Raw genomic sequence first — 15,334 nt, 5'->3', positions numbered from 1 at the left:
ATGTGTTTCCTGGGCAGACCAAAGGCCTTGGGTGCAGATTTCCTCTACATGAGCTCCCTACCCCAGGGTAGTAGCATCTATGGTTAGGACAATTTGGGCAGGGGAACTTTGGAAGGATATTCCCCTACCCAAATTTGAGAGTAACTGCCTCTAGGGCAAAGAGTCCTGGAGAGATGGGGCGATTTGGATGCAATCCTGGAGGCTCTGCATGGCCTGGTGCCACTGCGACCTCAGGGTCCATTGGGCTCTGTGCACGTGCAAACATGCCAAGGGAGTAACATGGATGGTTGCGGCCATGTGGCCCAGCAGCCTCAACATGTGCTGAGTTGACACCTACTGGCTCTGTTGAATCAATGCCACTATGGACGTCAAGGTGACTGCCCTGGAATGTGGCAGGAAGGCTTTTGCCTGAGCTGTGTCTAGCAGGTCTCCTATAAGTCCAATTGAGGTGACGGGCTGAGCCGGGACTTCGGGTAGTTGATGTACCCTAGTGACTCCATCACACAAATGGTCAAGTGCATGGATCGAATGGCTCCTGTCTGAGATGTGCTCTTGACCAGCCAATCATCCAGATATGGGAAAACATGCGCTCCCAGTCTGAGGAGATGCACCCTATCATGGCCAGGCATTTTGTGAAGACAAATGGGGCAGATGCCTGCTAAAACAGCAACACTCTGTACTGGAAGCGCTGTTTTCCCACTGAGATATCCGAGATACTTCCTGTGACTTTGGAAAATCTTGATGTGTGTATGCGTCTTTCAAGTTGAGAGAGCATAGCCAGTCCCCTTTTTATAAGCGGAGAAGCAAGGTGCACAGGGAAACCATCTTGAACTTTTCTCTTTTTAGAAACTTATTCAAGACCCTCAGGTCTAGGTTGGGCATGGAGTCCTCCTGTTCTCTTTGAAATCAGGAAGTACCGGGAGTAGAATCCCTGCCCTCTTTGCCTTGGTGGGACAGGTTTGACCACTCTGGCTGTTAAGAGGGTGGAGATCTCCCTTATCAGTACCTCCTGATGCATTATTGGCCCCCAAAACGGGCATGGAGGGCAATTTGGCAGACACCCAACAGGTTTATTTGGTACCCTTGACAGACGATGTACAGAACCCATTGGTCTGAGGTTATACTAGGCCACTGATTCACGAAGAATTGTAGACAGCATCTCGGGAACAGGTGGCTGGCTTATGCTCCCTACGATCCAACCAAAACCCCATCCTGGGACTTGAATGTGGAGCTGACTGAGGCTTTGACACTCTCTGCTGCCTGGATCAGCCATGGGAGCTCCCCCACAGCAAACGGGAGCAAAGGGCTGAAGGATAATACTTCTTTGGTGGTAGACAGACTTCCTCTGATCCTGTCTCGCCAACCACCTGGCTGAGGAGGGCGGGTCGCAACTGCTGGCAGAGAGTTGTTGGAGGGTTTTATGGTAGTCCCGTAACTGGGTTACTGCATCCGTCAGCCTCTCTCTGAAGAGATTCTCTCCAGTACATGGTAAGTCAGCAAGTCTTTCCTGTACCTCCAGTCAGAGATCCGAGGCCCGCAGCCATGTCAATCTGCCGGTACCAATTCCTGCTGCAGAGACTCTTGATGCCATTTCAAAAACATTGTAGGTTGTACGAACCTCATGTTTTCTGCACTCCAGGCCCTTGTGCCCCAGTGACATGAGCATGTCCTGCTGCTGTTGAGGCAGCTGCTCAGCCACCTCCTGCACCTGCTTCCAAAGGTTTCACGAGTATTGACTCATGTAGAGCTGGTAGGAGGTGATGCGGGCAATGGGCATGGCTCCCTAGTATATTTTCCTTCCAAGAGAGTCCATCACCCTGTGATCCTTCCCAAGGGGTGCCGAGGAGTGGGTCCAAGAGCACTTAAGAACATAAGAACATGCCATACTTGGTCAGACCAAGGGTCCATCAAGCCCAGCATCCTGTTTCCAACAGTGGCCAATCTAGGCCATAAGGTCCTGGCAAGTACCCAAAAACTTGGCCCTCTTGAGAGAGGATTTGACTACCACTGATTGGTGCGGCAGCTGACGCTTATTGAATCCAGTAACCTTCTGGACTAGGTAAACCCCATCTGCCTTCCTGTTCACATGAAGTACTGTGAGAAAGTGTTCCCAGATCCTCAGAAGCAACTCCTTAAGGATCTCATGCACCAGGACTACCATGATCTCCTTAGAAGCCTTCACAAACTGGAGGATTTCCAGCATTTTGTGCCTGGCATCATCCTCCATCATCAACTGAAAGGACATGGCCTCGGCCATCGCCCACACAAAACCTGTGAAGGTTAAGCACTCTGGCCGAGACTTCCTTCGTTCTTCTGGAGGAGATAGCTCTGAGGAGAGACCCTCCAAGTCCTTGGAGGAGGAATCTGCAGTGTTATCCTCTCAGGGGTCATACGGAGCCTCAACCTCACTGTAGTCCACAGGGGATGGGATCCTAGGTGCTCGGCCTTTGTCCAGAAGCATAGGCACCAGTGACACTGGTGCCAGCCCTGGCAAAGCTGGACGGGGAGCTACAGGCCTTGGCATCCCTGTCGGCCTCTGTGGAGCTTCCTCCTCAGAGAAGTCGGCAACGACCACCATATTGGTGAGACAGTGGTCCCAGGGACTTCTGCTGTGACTCCCCTGGCCTATATTAGGGACCTCAAACCAAAAGGGGGTTACACAAACAAGACTAAAACAAGGGGACACTCCAAGAAAATAACAACCAGCTACTTCAAAACAGAACGTAGACAGTACTTCTTCACTCAGTGCACTGTCAAGACGTGGAATCTTTTGCCAGAGGAAATGGTCAAGGCGACTAGCATTGCGGGGTTTCAATGAAGTTTGGACAATCCCCTGAAGGAACAGTCCATAACATAGGTAGTCTAAAGAATAGGGATGATATTTGTTTTGCACAAAAGTGCTAAACATAATGAATAAGGCTATTTTCGGTTCATATGAATGGTATGAACTGCAAATGTACATGAAAATGTTTATGTACATTCATTTTCTAAAAAAAAAAAAAAGCCCAAAACAGGCCTCCAGCAGAACTGGGCCTCAGCCTAGCCCTTCCCTGGCCCAGTCCAGTTCCAATACCAGGGCCCAGCCAAGGCTGGGTCCCATCGATGAGGACCCAGGCCTGATGCAAGGGCCCAGTCGCAAAAGCCCAGGCCTAGGCTCAGATCCTGGTCACAAAGCTCCGGTGCTGGGGCCTGGCCAAGGCAAAGGCCTACTCACACACATTCTCTCTCTATAAATATATATATACTAGCCGTTAAGCCCGTAACAACGGGCTACATTTAAAAACATTTTTTCGGTCCATTTCCTTCCCTCCCTCCACCCCTCTATTCTCCCTCCCTCTCACCTTCCCCCTCTATTCTCCCTCCCTCTCACCTTCCCCCCTCTCCTCCCTCCCCCTCACTCTCTCCCTCCCTCTCCCTCCACCTCTCCTCCCCTCCCCCCTCTCAGCTCATCCACAACCGATAACGGGAGCTGTCCCTCACGCGCCACCGCTACTGCTCCTCCCGCTCCTGCTCACCGCCGCCGCTGCTCCTGCTCCTAGCAACCCAGCGCCATTTTTTTTTTTTGGGCTCTCTGGCCGACGTGCTCGCCCACACATGCGCGGTAGAGCTGCTCTCTACTGCGCATTTGCGGCACATCGGTCAGGGCTCCCTTATCTAGTAGATATATATATATAGATAGATAGATATAAATGTGCATGAGTTCTAAGTCCATTATGGATGTAGTAAGCCATAATTTGATACACATTAAAACTTGTAAATAGAAGGCCAACACTTTAATGTAAGGAATAAAGACATACAATTTCAAATTGTTGGGTTTTTTTTTTCCCAAGATGAATGGGGTTAATACCAAAAAAGGTACAACAGGAAGATATCCCTGATCAGGTATTTAAGATTTTTATATTGTGTGTCTAAGGAAAATCTCAGATGTGCTATTCCATTTGATTTCTTTAACACACCAAGTGCTGGTTTTCCATCTCACAAATCTGCAGTTTAGACCCCTGTTTTATTTTTTTTAACCGGTATTTAACAGTTTTGATGTGGCACAAGGTTTAGCATTTACTCCACTGGATTTTTTTTTTTGCTACTGTCTCTCTTATTCCATAGCCTCCTGGAAGAATGAGTATTGGAATATTGTTTGCATAAATGCTATACTTTCCTGAGGACATTCTGGCAGCAGACTGGAATAGCAATAGGAAAAAAGCTGACTTGGCAGTAAATATCAAATCTGGTGTTAAGTTAGCTTGCCATGCTGGAATAGATTGAAATATACACACTTCCTAAATGCTCAAATATGGAAACTGAGGGCAGCAGCAAAAATAATTTATTTTTATATCTTATATTATGTTTTGTCTATATGCAAGACAAACAAGAGAAGCTGTGAGTAGGCTACCATTAACAAAAGTGTAAGTCAGATTATCACTTTATTGACATTTAAGAAGTGCTATAATGACTTTCTCGGGCTGAAACTATGTTATTGTGATTTTTTGGTATGAATGAAGTTGAAATTGCAGACTACAGGTGCATTCGTGTTTTAGCAATTTTTCAGACATCTTCTCATTGAATGTGGGATAGGCATGGATGGGGTAATAATTCAGAAGACTCAAAAGTTGGAGAGCAAACAATTTAGCTGCACTTCTGGAGAGTGAGTGTGTTATGTATGGTAGCACCAAAACATGCCATATTATCCTGTAAAATATAAGCAGTACTACTTAGTACTACCTTTCATTTTGAAAAGATATATAAAAACAAAAAAAAAAGGAATACAATGATGGCTGAAAAAAACTGATCTAACCCTAAAAACATGAAGTACAACTGGTTGCAGCAATTATAAATGCAAAACTGATTTTTCTTGGGTAAATGGAATTCTACTTCATATCCAAAATCTTACACTGTTTTTATCTTGGTTAGATATGAAATTGCTTTCTTTTCATTTAACTAACCCAATTAACACATTAGAAGCTAGTTTCACATGATGAGTAAACTCCATTCAGGGAAAATGTAAATATCCAATATATTACCTGACCAGTACATCTAAGGTTTGCTTGAAATGGTACATATTCTTTTTCTCTGCTGTACATTCCAATTGCAATGCTTGTGGTCTCCTCTGGGCTGTTTTCTTCAAACCTAAGATCAGCAATGTTGTCAAAGAGTTTGGAAAGATGACGCGTGACCTGCAACAAAGTAGCATCATGTGTATAAAAATCATTTTCTTTTAACAAACTCCAGACTTTGGGTTCACATACCCTACACTGCAGAATCTTGTATCCAGGATCACAGCATACCAAACAATTCCTTAGGCATTCACATTAAAGCTAAGGTTAACAATTTAAGATTCAAAAAACAAGAATTTTGCCTATTTAGTGTGCCTATTTGAACAGGAAGCAAAATGAAGCAGTCTTGCCAGTTTTTGCTGGCCTTTTCAGAGGTTGATATTCAAAGGCATTTATCTGGATAACTTTTGAAATATGTGGATAAATGCCAATTTTTGAATATCACTGGCACTTACCAGGATAAATCTTTATCCAGATAAGCGAGAGGTATTTCTGGGGGAAAGCTGAGTTAGTCTAATATCTTATCCAGCTAGCACCAATATTTGGAGTTAGCCAAATAAGTTATTTGGCTAAGTCAAGACATGGCAAAGAGCAAGATGAAAGTTACCCGGGAAAGTGTTCCAAGATAACTAACCTAATCCAGCTATATTCAAAGCCGCCCTCTCCCCATGAACCCAATCTGAACCTCCCAAATGTCTTCCCACAGCTGGAAGCTAGGAACAATCGTCCAGCATTGCTCCTGGCCATGATAAGGGGATTGACGTATTGCAGGTAGGACAGTATGGCTTAACTGGGGGGGGGGGGGGGGGAAGCTTCAAGAGAGAATATTATATTCCTCCAGGTAATTTGAAAGTTGATTATTCATGATTTTCTCCATAATCTTGGCTACAAATGGCAGGTTTGATATAGGGCGGTAGTTATTGGGATCATCCAGGTTCAGGTTCAGTTTTTTGAGTATGGGTTTCAGGCTAGCCAATCTGAGAGTGTCCGGGAAGATTCCTTGTGAAAGGGAGCAGTTGATAATATCTGCTAGATGTTTAGCGAAAGATTCTGGTATGAGGATCAGCAGTTTGGAAGGTATTTGGTCTAGGGGGTGAGTGGAGGGTTTCATTCTTTTTATAATGTTTTCCACTTCTAATGCGTACGTGGGATCGAAGGATTCCAAACTTACACCTAGGTTCGGGGGTTGGGGGGGATCCGGGGACGGCATATTAGGGCCTATAGGTAGTTTAGCCAGGGTATTGGAGATTTTGTTCTGGAAGAATACGGCCAGCTCGTTGGCTTTCGTTTGAGCTAGATCATCAGGGATAGTGGGGGGAGCAGTTTTGGTGAGTTCTGATACATACGAGAAAAGAGCCTTCGCATCGAAGATCATATCATGTATACGGTGGGCATAGAAATCTCTTTTTGTTCACAGAGTTGCAGTTCTAATTGTGAAGAGTGGCTTTGTATAAGGTTAGAGAGTGAGGGTTGGGATTCTTCTTCCATTCCTTTTCTTTCCGTCTCAAGCCTTGCTTTTGTGCGCGGAGCTCCTTTGTGAACCAAGGCTGCTTATTTTTTTGAGAGGGGTTTATATTTTTTTCTGAAAGTGGGCATAATTTGTTGGCTATAGACTCTGTAATATTCTGCCAAGATAGGGTGGCTGCATTGGGGTTTGACAGGTCCAGGTTAGACAGTTCTTTGATCATTGAAGGTATTGAAGGAGAACATACATTTGAACAACTACAGAGGACAGTAATTGAAAATAAGCACCTGTGCTATACATGGAGGTGACCAAATGCGACTGAATTACCGGGAACAATATTGGATTTTCATTTTGCAAACTGTGTATCCTATGGGCCTGAATGAAGATATGGATTGGCCATCGTTGTTATGACGTTTTGCTCTTTCACTGGTTGTTTCTGAGTCCCATGGTTGTTTGTTTAAATAGAATCTTGAGTAGTATGTTGTTTCAGCCATTTTTACACTATTCGCTGTATGATCTAGATGAGAACATTTTGATCAGTGACTGATCCCCTGATGAAGGACTAGTTCCGAAACCTGCCCATGTTGGGAATGCATGGTTTGAGCTAAGTATTTTGAGAGATGTTCAAGGAGAATTTATAAACATTTGGGATTATTTTACAACTGTTCACGGCTTAAACAATCTTTCTGCAAAATAGTGATTTCAGAGTTGACATAACATTTAGCATTATAGTGTTTGAGCAGCGATATAATAATCAGTGTATTAAAAAAAATTGACTAAAAAAGTCTTGAATGCAATTTAAGTGCATAACAAAAGATTTCAAAAAATATTTTTTCTTTGGGAATATGATCATGTTTTTGCGGTACTACATTTATCAAAAAAATAAGGTGGTTGGTGGTTAGTTAATGATTACAAAAAACTATATACTGAGTAACCTGGATGGTACCTTTGAAAATGAAAATATGAAACAATCACTGTCCATCACTTCATATTTTTATGAGTGTTTGAATTAAGCAGTTTTTTTTTCACAATAACATTGATTAGTTGGAGTTTATTTTTCATTTTTGATGCTGAATATCCGAGGTCAAGATGCTATTTAGCTGGATAAGTTAAATCCATCTGAGTTAGACCAGCTCTATGGCTGGTCTAACTCATCCAATTAACTTAAGTGGATAATAGCGAATATCACTACTTATCCAGTTAAGGTAACCAGATAAGCAGCACTGCCCAACCACAACTGACTGGCTACAAATTTCCAGATAAGTGACTCATCTGGCTATCTAGTGGCCACTGATTTTTGCTAGATAGCTGGATAAGTCCTACTTATCTGGCTATTGCACGCTGAATGCACATTCAATATCAGGCCCCTCATTGCCTAAGTCAGTACACTCATGATGCATGCCTGCTCAGGTTTCTCTGTGTTCCAACATGAAATTCACTGATGTCCACACCCTCCCAGCAGGCCCTCCCTCCCACTGGCCTATGATTGCATTCACTCACAGGCAGGGAGCTAGAGGATAGGTTACAGAGCTAGGGACCTTGCTGTGTGCCTGCACTACAAGAAGCAACAGGAAGTGGAGGAGGGGGAAGAGTAGCACAGGAGCTGCTGCAAAATGGCAGGGGCATATGTGCCAAGTATGTGCTGGTTTCTGCAGCATGTGTACTTTTAGCCAGATTACAAAGAAGTGTTCTCATAAGCATGTTTAGGTCACAGAGGAAAATAGCATGCATGCATGGGATTTTAAAATGCATGCGCGGTGTCTTGCCCTTGCTCAGTCATCCATACAAATTTGCAAGTGTAAAGTAATGGAGGCTCTTTTAGTGTGCGTGCCCTGCCACTGCTGATTTTCAGAACCCTTGCATTCAGATCACACTAAGAATGCTAAAGAAAACTAACCTTTTCAGGCTGGGTTCCTTTGGAAAGAATATCAAGCAAGTCTGCCGAAGAAACAAAATAAAATCGAGGAAAAGCCAAACGCTTGGTCTCTAGGTACTCAGCCAGAGCTTTTTCGCAAAGGGAGAGTCTAAAATATACAAAAAAGGACAGAGTAGGACTTTAGTGATACTGTATGTGGACTCCACATGTTAAACTTACCTATCAAATGTCCTAAAAATCCTACAGTTCCCCTGATATTCATCAGAAATTAGGCTTTGGGCAGGCTCAGTGGCACCATGAGGAAGATCTCAGAGTCAATCCCCAAGTCAGATGTTTTTGTTCCTAGAATTGGCTGGGCTGGGAGCAATAATAATCACTCAAAAGTGATGCAGGGCCCATGAATACAGGAAATAACCCTGGTGCACAGTGCTTGGGCTAGAACTGTCACTGCAATGACCAGGTCAGGTACATTGAGGGGGGGGGGGGGGAAAGAAGTGTGATAGAAAATAGGGAGAAGAAAAATTCCTCACATAGCTGCAAATGAAGGCTTACTGTGGGGGTTCTGAATGAGTTGGAGGTAACTGCCAGGTCGAAAGAAAAATAAACTCAGCTTCTTTAAGATGCCCTGGTCAGGAAAATCTGGAGAGGAAGTTCCTTTCTTGTCTGTTTCAAACTCCACCCCATCTTGCCCTACTACAGCATTAAATCATTGCCTGTTACTAGATCTTGATAAACAGAAGACCTCACTGACTGGTACAGAATATCTAAAACATGGCTGCATATCCGAAAAATCAAAGAAGGGAGAGCGATGTTTCATGAAGTGGACATAACATTTTCTTCTGCCATTATTTGTGCATGGTGCAAAAGTAGCTTCTGAGGGAGTTTCTGAAATCAGTAGATGGAGAGTAAAATAGACAACAAAGGGCTATAGAGCATCAACTCTTGTTTCATTGTGTCATACATTGAACCAAAGATTTCCCCCGGTCATTTTCTGACAAAGACAGAGATATGGGACAATCCTGAGCCAAAGATAAATCTGCTGTTTATCCATCCCAGTGGTTTTCTGTAAGATAAAACTTGTGTAATAAAACAGGTAATTCATGCTGCACGAATCTGTATTGTTTTTCTTTCTTTCAGCACTAAAACTGCTTCATGAAGTTTAGAGTAGACATTAACAGTTGCTCCTGTCATTGGTTTACTATACTAACAGGGGAAGTTGCTTACTTCCAGTGCAATCAGTTAGGTATTGCAATAAAAAAAATAGCTATACTAATACAAATATGCAATTTGTATTAGTATAGCTTTACACCTTTACAAGGAGGAAATCTTGAAAAACGACTGATATTTAAGACTGATATTGTCACAGGACAATTTCAGATTTTACTGTGTAACAGACCTTCCTACAGGCCTTGACATGCTCTTAATGTGAATTATATGATGTGTCAGAGACCAGACAGAAGAAGGCTTGAGCATCATTTTCTGTTTTCATTCTAATTAATTGGCATAGAACAGTCTCAAATATTTTGAGTGTATGCTGATCTTAACTCCAGTTTGAATTCCATTAATTCTTTTTACAAATTACCGTACATTAAACAGATAAAATAATTGCATGGGGTACTTTTTACCTTTGTTGCAAAGCTTCAAGCTTTTCATGCAGGTTAGGCCTGTTTGTGGCTTCTAACACATTTTTTGTTTCAGCAGTTTCATACATTAGTTCCTGGATGAAATAACATAATATTTTAATTGCATTTAAGCTCCCTACATTATTAAATATTCTATTCCAACTTCTAAACAATATCGTTGATTTTGCAGCTAGTGCCAATCATGCTCAAAGATGCTTCAATAAAGCTATATCAAAATACCTTTCTGTCGTACTGTGACAGTGTGCACTCAGTCACTTGTATTCTCTTGTGTTCATGTAGCAAAGACAGAGTTTACTTGCAAAGGAAAAATGTGAGGTACCATTACATTTTTTTATCTCCTCTAAAATGTTTTTAGGTACTGCTTTCATTTTTGTTTTGGTTTCCAGAAACAACATTTTAGCAGTATCCTGGAAGTATGCAAAGGAGGAGAAAGAGGAGTCAAAGATGACCTCACAGTTACAAGCTGAGGGGTCTGGGAGATTGACAGTTTCTTCCACATGCAGCAATGTATCACTTGTAATAGATTTTCAGGCATTAGTAGCTTCTGCCAGTCAACAAAATTAGTTCTGTGCACGGAACTGCTCTGTTTAATAGGTACTGTACAGTAATGGCTGGATCTCAGAAATAAAACTGGACTGTGGGTGTCAGATGCAGGCTTTATTAGCTAATATGGCTGCAGTTCAGAGGAAGCATTCACTACAGTGTGGATGACCTTTGAACTATTTCTCATGCTGCATATTTCCTACTGAAGGGTCTCACATCATATGCCCCTTTAATAAGAATGGATAAAATGATACAGATACCATATTTTAGTCAAGATTAAAAGGATCCTTTATTGCAGTCTGTCCTATAGATTGCCATGAAAAAGATCTCAAGGCTAGAGATACAATGAACTTATTTTATGCATGCCTAAAACAAAAATGACTGATATAGGACATAATGGACATTTAAACAACTGTTGGAGTACTAAATGCGGTGATCCCCTGGAATCTCCATTAGTTGGTCTTAGATTTAAAGCTAGGGTATATGATTTAGGAGAGGAGCTTTCCATTTTCTTAACTATATCCCCTTTGAAGTTGATGGAGTAGTGAGCTCCTGTCTGCTCAAAGGCAGCAGAGTGGAAGTCCAGTGTAGCATTGTTCTAAAGAGAAGCAGTGATTTTACATTGGTCCCCTGGCTATCCCTGGGTGGGCTAGGCCTCACAACTTAGTGTCCTAGAATAAGAAGGAAGCATAATATTTCACTGGTCCACAACCTGGATGTTGAAGTTACCTCAGTGCTTTTGCAGTTTGTTTAAAGAATTTTGGATTATTACTTTTTAGAGCTTTTGTTGATCCTCTGTCTTTGCTCTTGGAGGGAAAAATCCCCTGCCTCTGGGAAAGATTAGGATGTTTCCTTCTCATACCCATTGGATGGACAGTGGTGACTCTGGTTTGAGAGAATGAATATTTTTGTGGAGATGTTTTCCTTTTTGTTTCAGAAAGAAGTTTATTATCATCATTCCTGCCCAACAATGGGAAAAGGAGAACAGTTTTGTTTTTCCTTGCTACCCTGGACCTTTTATCCTGAAAGATTCCAAATTGCCATCTGGAAAGGAGAAGTGAGAATAAGAAGTTGTGTTCATCTAGAGACCACCATTGGAGTCTCCACCCCAGAAAAAAAGAAGAGGATTGGGATTTCATAGAATCTGAAATACATCTGGTCCTCAGGTACTGTTTGGGAAGGGATCCCACCATATCTAGGAGAGCCCCACCTATCCGGGATACTTACCTTTCCAAGACCTGGAGGGTGAGACCATTTCAAGACATTGAGCAGCACATTCACAGATATAGAGAGTTATATGGAGAACAACTTTTGGACATGAATGTAAATTGAATTCAATGTGCATGATAGCAAATGATTTCTATTGAACATCTGCATCAGTAAAACTTAAATTGGAACACACATCTAGGATGTCAAGATGGCTATTTTGGCACATATTCTCATTAAATGTAGTGCAGATAGATGCAACACCCACAAACAAGGTTCACCTCCTACAAGTTGAGCCCTGGAGGTCTATCCTCCACCCCCCTCTTTCAGAGAAACCACTCCTTAGGGCTGATGGACTGTGCAAGTACTCTTCCCCAGGACTGAGTGTGACCCCCTGAACTTCTCAGCTTAACATCAGAAGAGCGGCTACATTAAAAAAGTCAGATGACCTACACCAGTGTTTCCCAACCCTCTCCTGGACACACCCCTAATCCAGTTGGGTTTTCAGGATATCCATAATGAATATGAATAAAATAAATGTGCATACATTGGCGACCCAGGATATGGAAAACTATGTCATGAATATTCATTGTGGAAATCCTGGAAACCCAACTGGCTAGGTGTGTCTTCAGGAGAAGGTTGTGAACACTGATCTAGGACTGTCCTATTTGCAAAGTAAACTTTTTCCTCTTACCTTAAAGTCTGCATCAATTCCATCAAATCTTTTTGCATCTTCAGGAAGCTGGCTCCTGATATCTTCAGAGCCAATGAATATACTTTCTAAATAGCACCAAGTACGCTGTACCTCCATCCAAATGAAAATAACCGCATCAGCAACATTTAACTTCTTTTGCCAGCATGAGACCTGCTCAACAAAATATTCCACATATTTGCTTTGCAAAATGGCCTGCAACTGAACCTAAAGGAATAAAAATGAATAAAGTGTGAACAGCAGTTGCATATTGCACAGGAAGATACACCGGGTTACAATGAATATTTTGGAGAAAAAAAAGTTTAACACTGCTAAATTGCTTCAAGTCTTAGACACTCATACATTTAAGTTTCTCAACTAATTGTGATCATCATATTTACTTATGATCAACTCTTATTTAAGTGCATCCTCTTTCCTGATATAGAGAATGAATACAAAAAGAGAAATAACTTGGCAATCTACTGTTGAGCTTTGAGGTGGCACATGAACAGTCACACACACAGGTTATATGAATGAATTTCGTTCTATCATGCACAAGATTTTTCTAGGTTTTAGAATGTTCTCAAACATTAGCACACCACTCAGTGGATTAAGTGATCACTGGGACCAACTGTTTCAGTTCTTTCAGCAGAGCTTAAAAAAAAAAGGCCAAGGACTGCGGCAACAACTAACTACAGGAATTTAATTTTTTCCCAAAGATACAAAATGTTTAATACCATTACTTTTATGGATAAAGGCTAGTTAACAGGACAATGGGTTATGTGGTCAACAAGCAGGAAGACAGAGAAAAGAAACAAAAAATGATTCAAGTGTTATATTATAGAATTTTTTTTTTTTTTAAAGAAAAAAACAGAAAACCTGTAAAATCCTATTGCCTATTGATCTTAAATGAAACAAGAAATGCTGGATGGACTTTCAAAAGGCTTATGGCAGGTCCAGATAGAAGATAAGCTTTTTTTTACAGTCCAGGCTGTGGAGGACAGAATGATCAAGGTAAAACTCATAGGTATGAACTTTGCATGTGTGTGGAAAGCCACCTTTTTCTTTGTGGCCGCCATAAATAAAATTAGTTACCAGAGCCTGAAGCTGATCATTGAGGTAATTTTCAAAGGGGTTCCACTCAAAAAATAGGTTTTTTTGTATATTGAGAGTATGAGCATATTTTCAGTCTTGCATGTACATTTTACCGGGGAAAAGAGGGATGCCTTGGGGTATTCTGGTGCAGGGTTCAGAAGTACGCATGGTAGTTTTGTAAAAAAAAAAAAAAAAAAAAAAAAAAGTTATATCCATGTTGTGCTCATACACTTTTATATCTGCTGACTACGGTAAGTGAAGTTGTGCAAGTGTCTGTTGTCTGCAGTTTTTGGGTGGGAAATCAGGGAGAACTGGAGGAGAATTTGCAAACTGGTGATTCCAAGAACTCTGGCATACTTTATAAAATCCTAACACACAAAGGAAACTGTTACTATAATTTTCAATCCTTTATTCATATTTTACTTATACAAAATTTGTTTATACAAAACAATATAATACTCCCCCATATCTTCTAAAACACCCAAATTCCCAAAAATCACATGCACACTATTCCATTCATACCAATTAAAACTCCAATGCTCAATACCCAACAATATAGGATCCTATGTTTCGCTCATACTGAGCTTCCTCAGGGGTATTCTGAAATACACTACTTACAACATAAGTGTAGACAACATATGCTGTTATTCTTACAATTTTTTTTTTTTAATCTTTTCACAGCACAAAAAGTACTTGTTGTTCACTAAATACTTCCTTAAAGATTGCTACAAAAAGGAGCGGCGTCCATTAGACGCTGCGAGAGTAACAGAGGGGAAAGCGTGCGAGCCGAGGAGGGGGGGGAGGAGAAAGGAGGATAGAAGGTACGAGAAGGTGGTGGAACAGGAGGAGAAGGCATAAGGGGAGGGGTTACCAATTTTGAATACTGGGAGCGGATAGGCTGGAAGCAAAGGAACTGGAGAGGAGTCGTCAGTTGCTGAGAGGGTGAGCGAGGGAAAGCAGCTAAAACTTGTCCTACCCTCTCGCACTTTTGTTTCGTTCGCAATGATGATTTAAAAAATTTTGTCGCAGTTGGCGGGTAACCCGAGCCCACAGTTTGTTGTAGTGGAATTGGGGGGGGGGTGGGGGGGGGGAAGAGGGAAAAAGGGGCGAAGGCCCACGAAGCCAGGGGGGGCTGCTGCGTGGGAGACCAGTGAACTAGGGGGCTATGTTCCTGGTGAGAGCGGGCTCACGCGGGTTTGAGGTGGAGCCGGCCGGGGGGGGGGGGGGGGGGAGGAGAGTACACCATTGGGGAAAAGATGGTGGGTTACAGGGGACGAGGATATAGGAGGGGCAGAAAAGGGGGGGGGCTTTTACGAGTGTGTTGTAAGGGCTCGGGTTAGTTCTTATGTTAATAAACTGCGGCCTATGTTAAATGCCAAATAAGTGTCAGAGTGTTATTGTGTGATTGGGGAATAGGGGAGGGGGAGGGAAAGGAGGGGAGCACAGGTCTTTTATCCGGATGTTACTATATTCACGACACTATTTTTTGGTCACTTTAGTTCATATTTTAGCATTTCACCCATGTTGTATTGTAGTGCTGTCTTCCAACATTACAAATGTTGTTTCTTTTTATCTGCAAATCTTAATGATTTCCTCCACAATATTATCTAAAAAAGATGTAATGTTATATTATTCTAATCTATAATGCATACCCTTCCCTAATATAGCCACTTGTACATCATGGGGCAGATTTTAAAAGCCCTGCATGCATAAATCCAGCCGTATTTACACGCGCAGGGGACTTGCGCGCCGGCATGCCTATGT

General features: G+C 42.2%; 1 protein-coding gene across 1 annotated transcript in view; it reads right to left on the bottom strand.

Moving 5' to 3' along the window:
- Positions 1 to 15,334, bottom strand: part of DNAH11 (dynein axonemal heavy chain 11) — a 725,796-nt gene that overhangs the window by 467,053 nt on the left and 243,409 nt on the right. Inside the window, exons 26-29 of the mRNA XM_029589065.1 lie at positions 12,479 to 12,703; positions 10,018 to 10,109; positions 8,414 to 8,540; positions 5,019 to 5,171 (exon numbers count right to left, since the gene is read on the bottom strand). Coding sequence (XP_029444925.1) covers positions 5,019 to 5,171; positions 8,414 to 8,540; positions 10,018 to 10,109; positions 12,479 to 12,703 — 597 coding nt within the window. The remainder of the gene's footprint in view (positions 1 to 5,018; positions 5,172 to 8,413; positions 8,541 to 10,017; positions 10,110 to 12,478; positions 12,704 to 15,334) is intronic.

The sequence above is a fragment of the Rhinatrema bivittatum genome, chromosome 2 (assembly GCF_901001135.1).
Source record: "Rhinatrema bivittatum chromosome 2, aRhiBiv1.1, whole genome shotgun sequence".
Classification (NCBI taxonomy): Eukaryota; Metazoa; Chordata; class Amphibia; order Gymnophiona; family Rhinatrematidae; genus Rhinatrema; species Rhinatrema bivittatum.
This window is presented reverse-complemented; position numbering and strand designations above follow the sequence as displayed.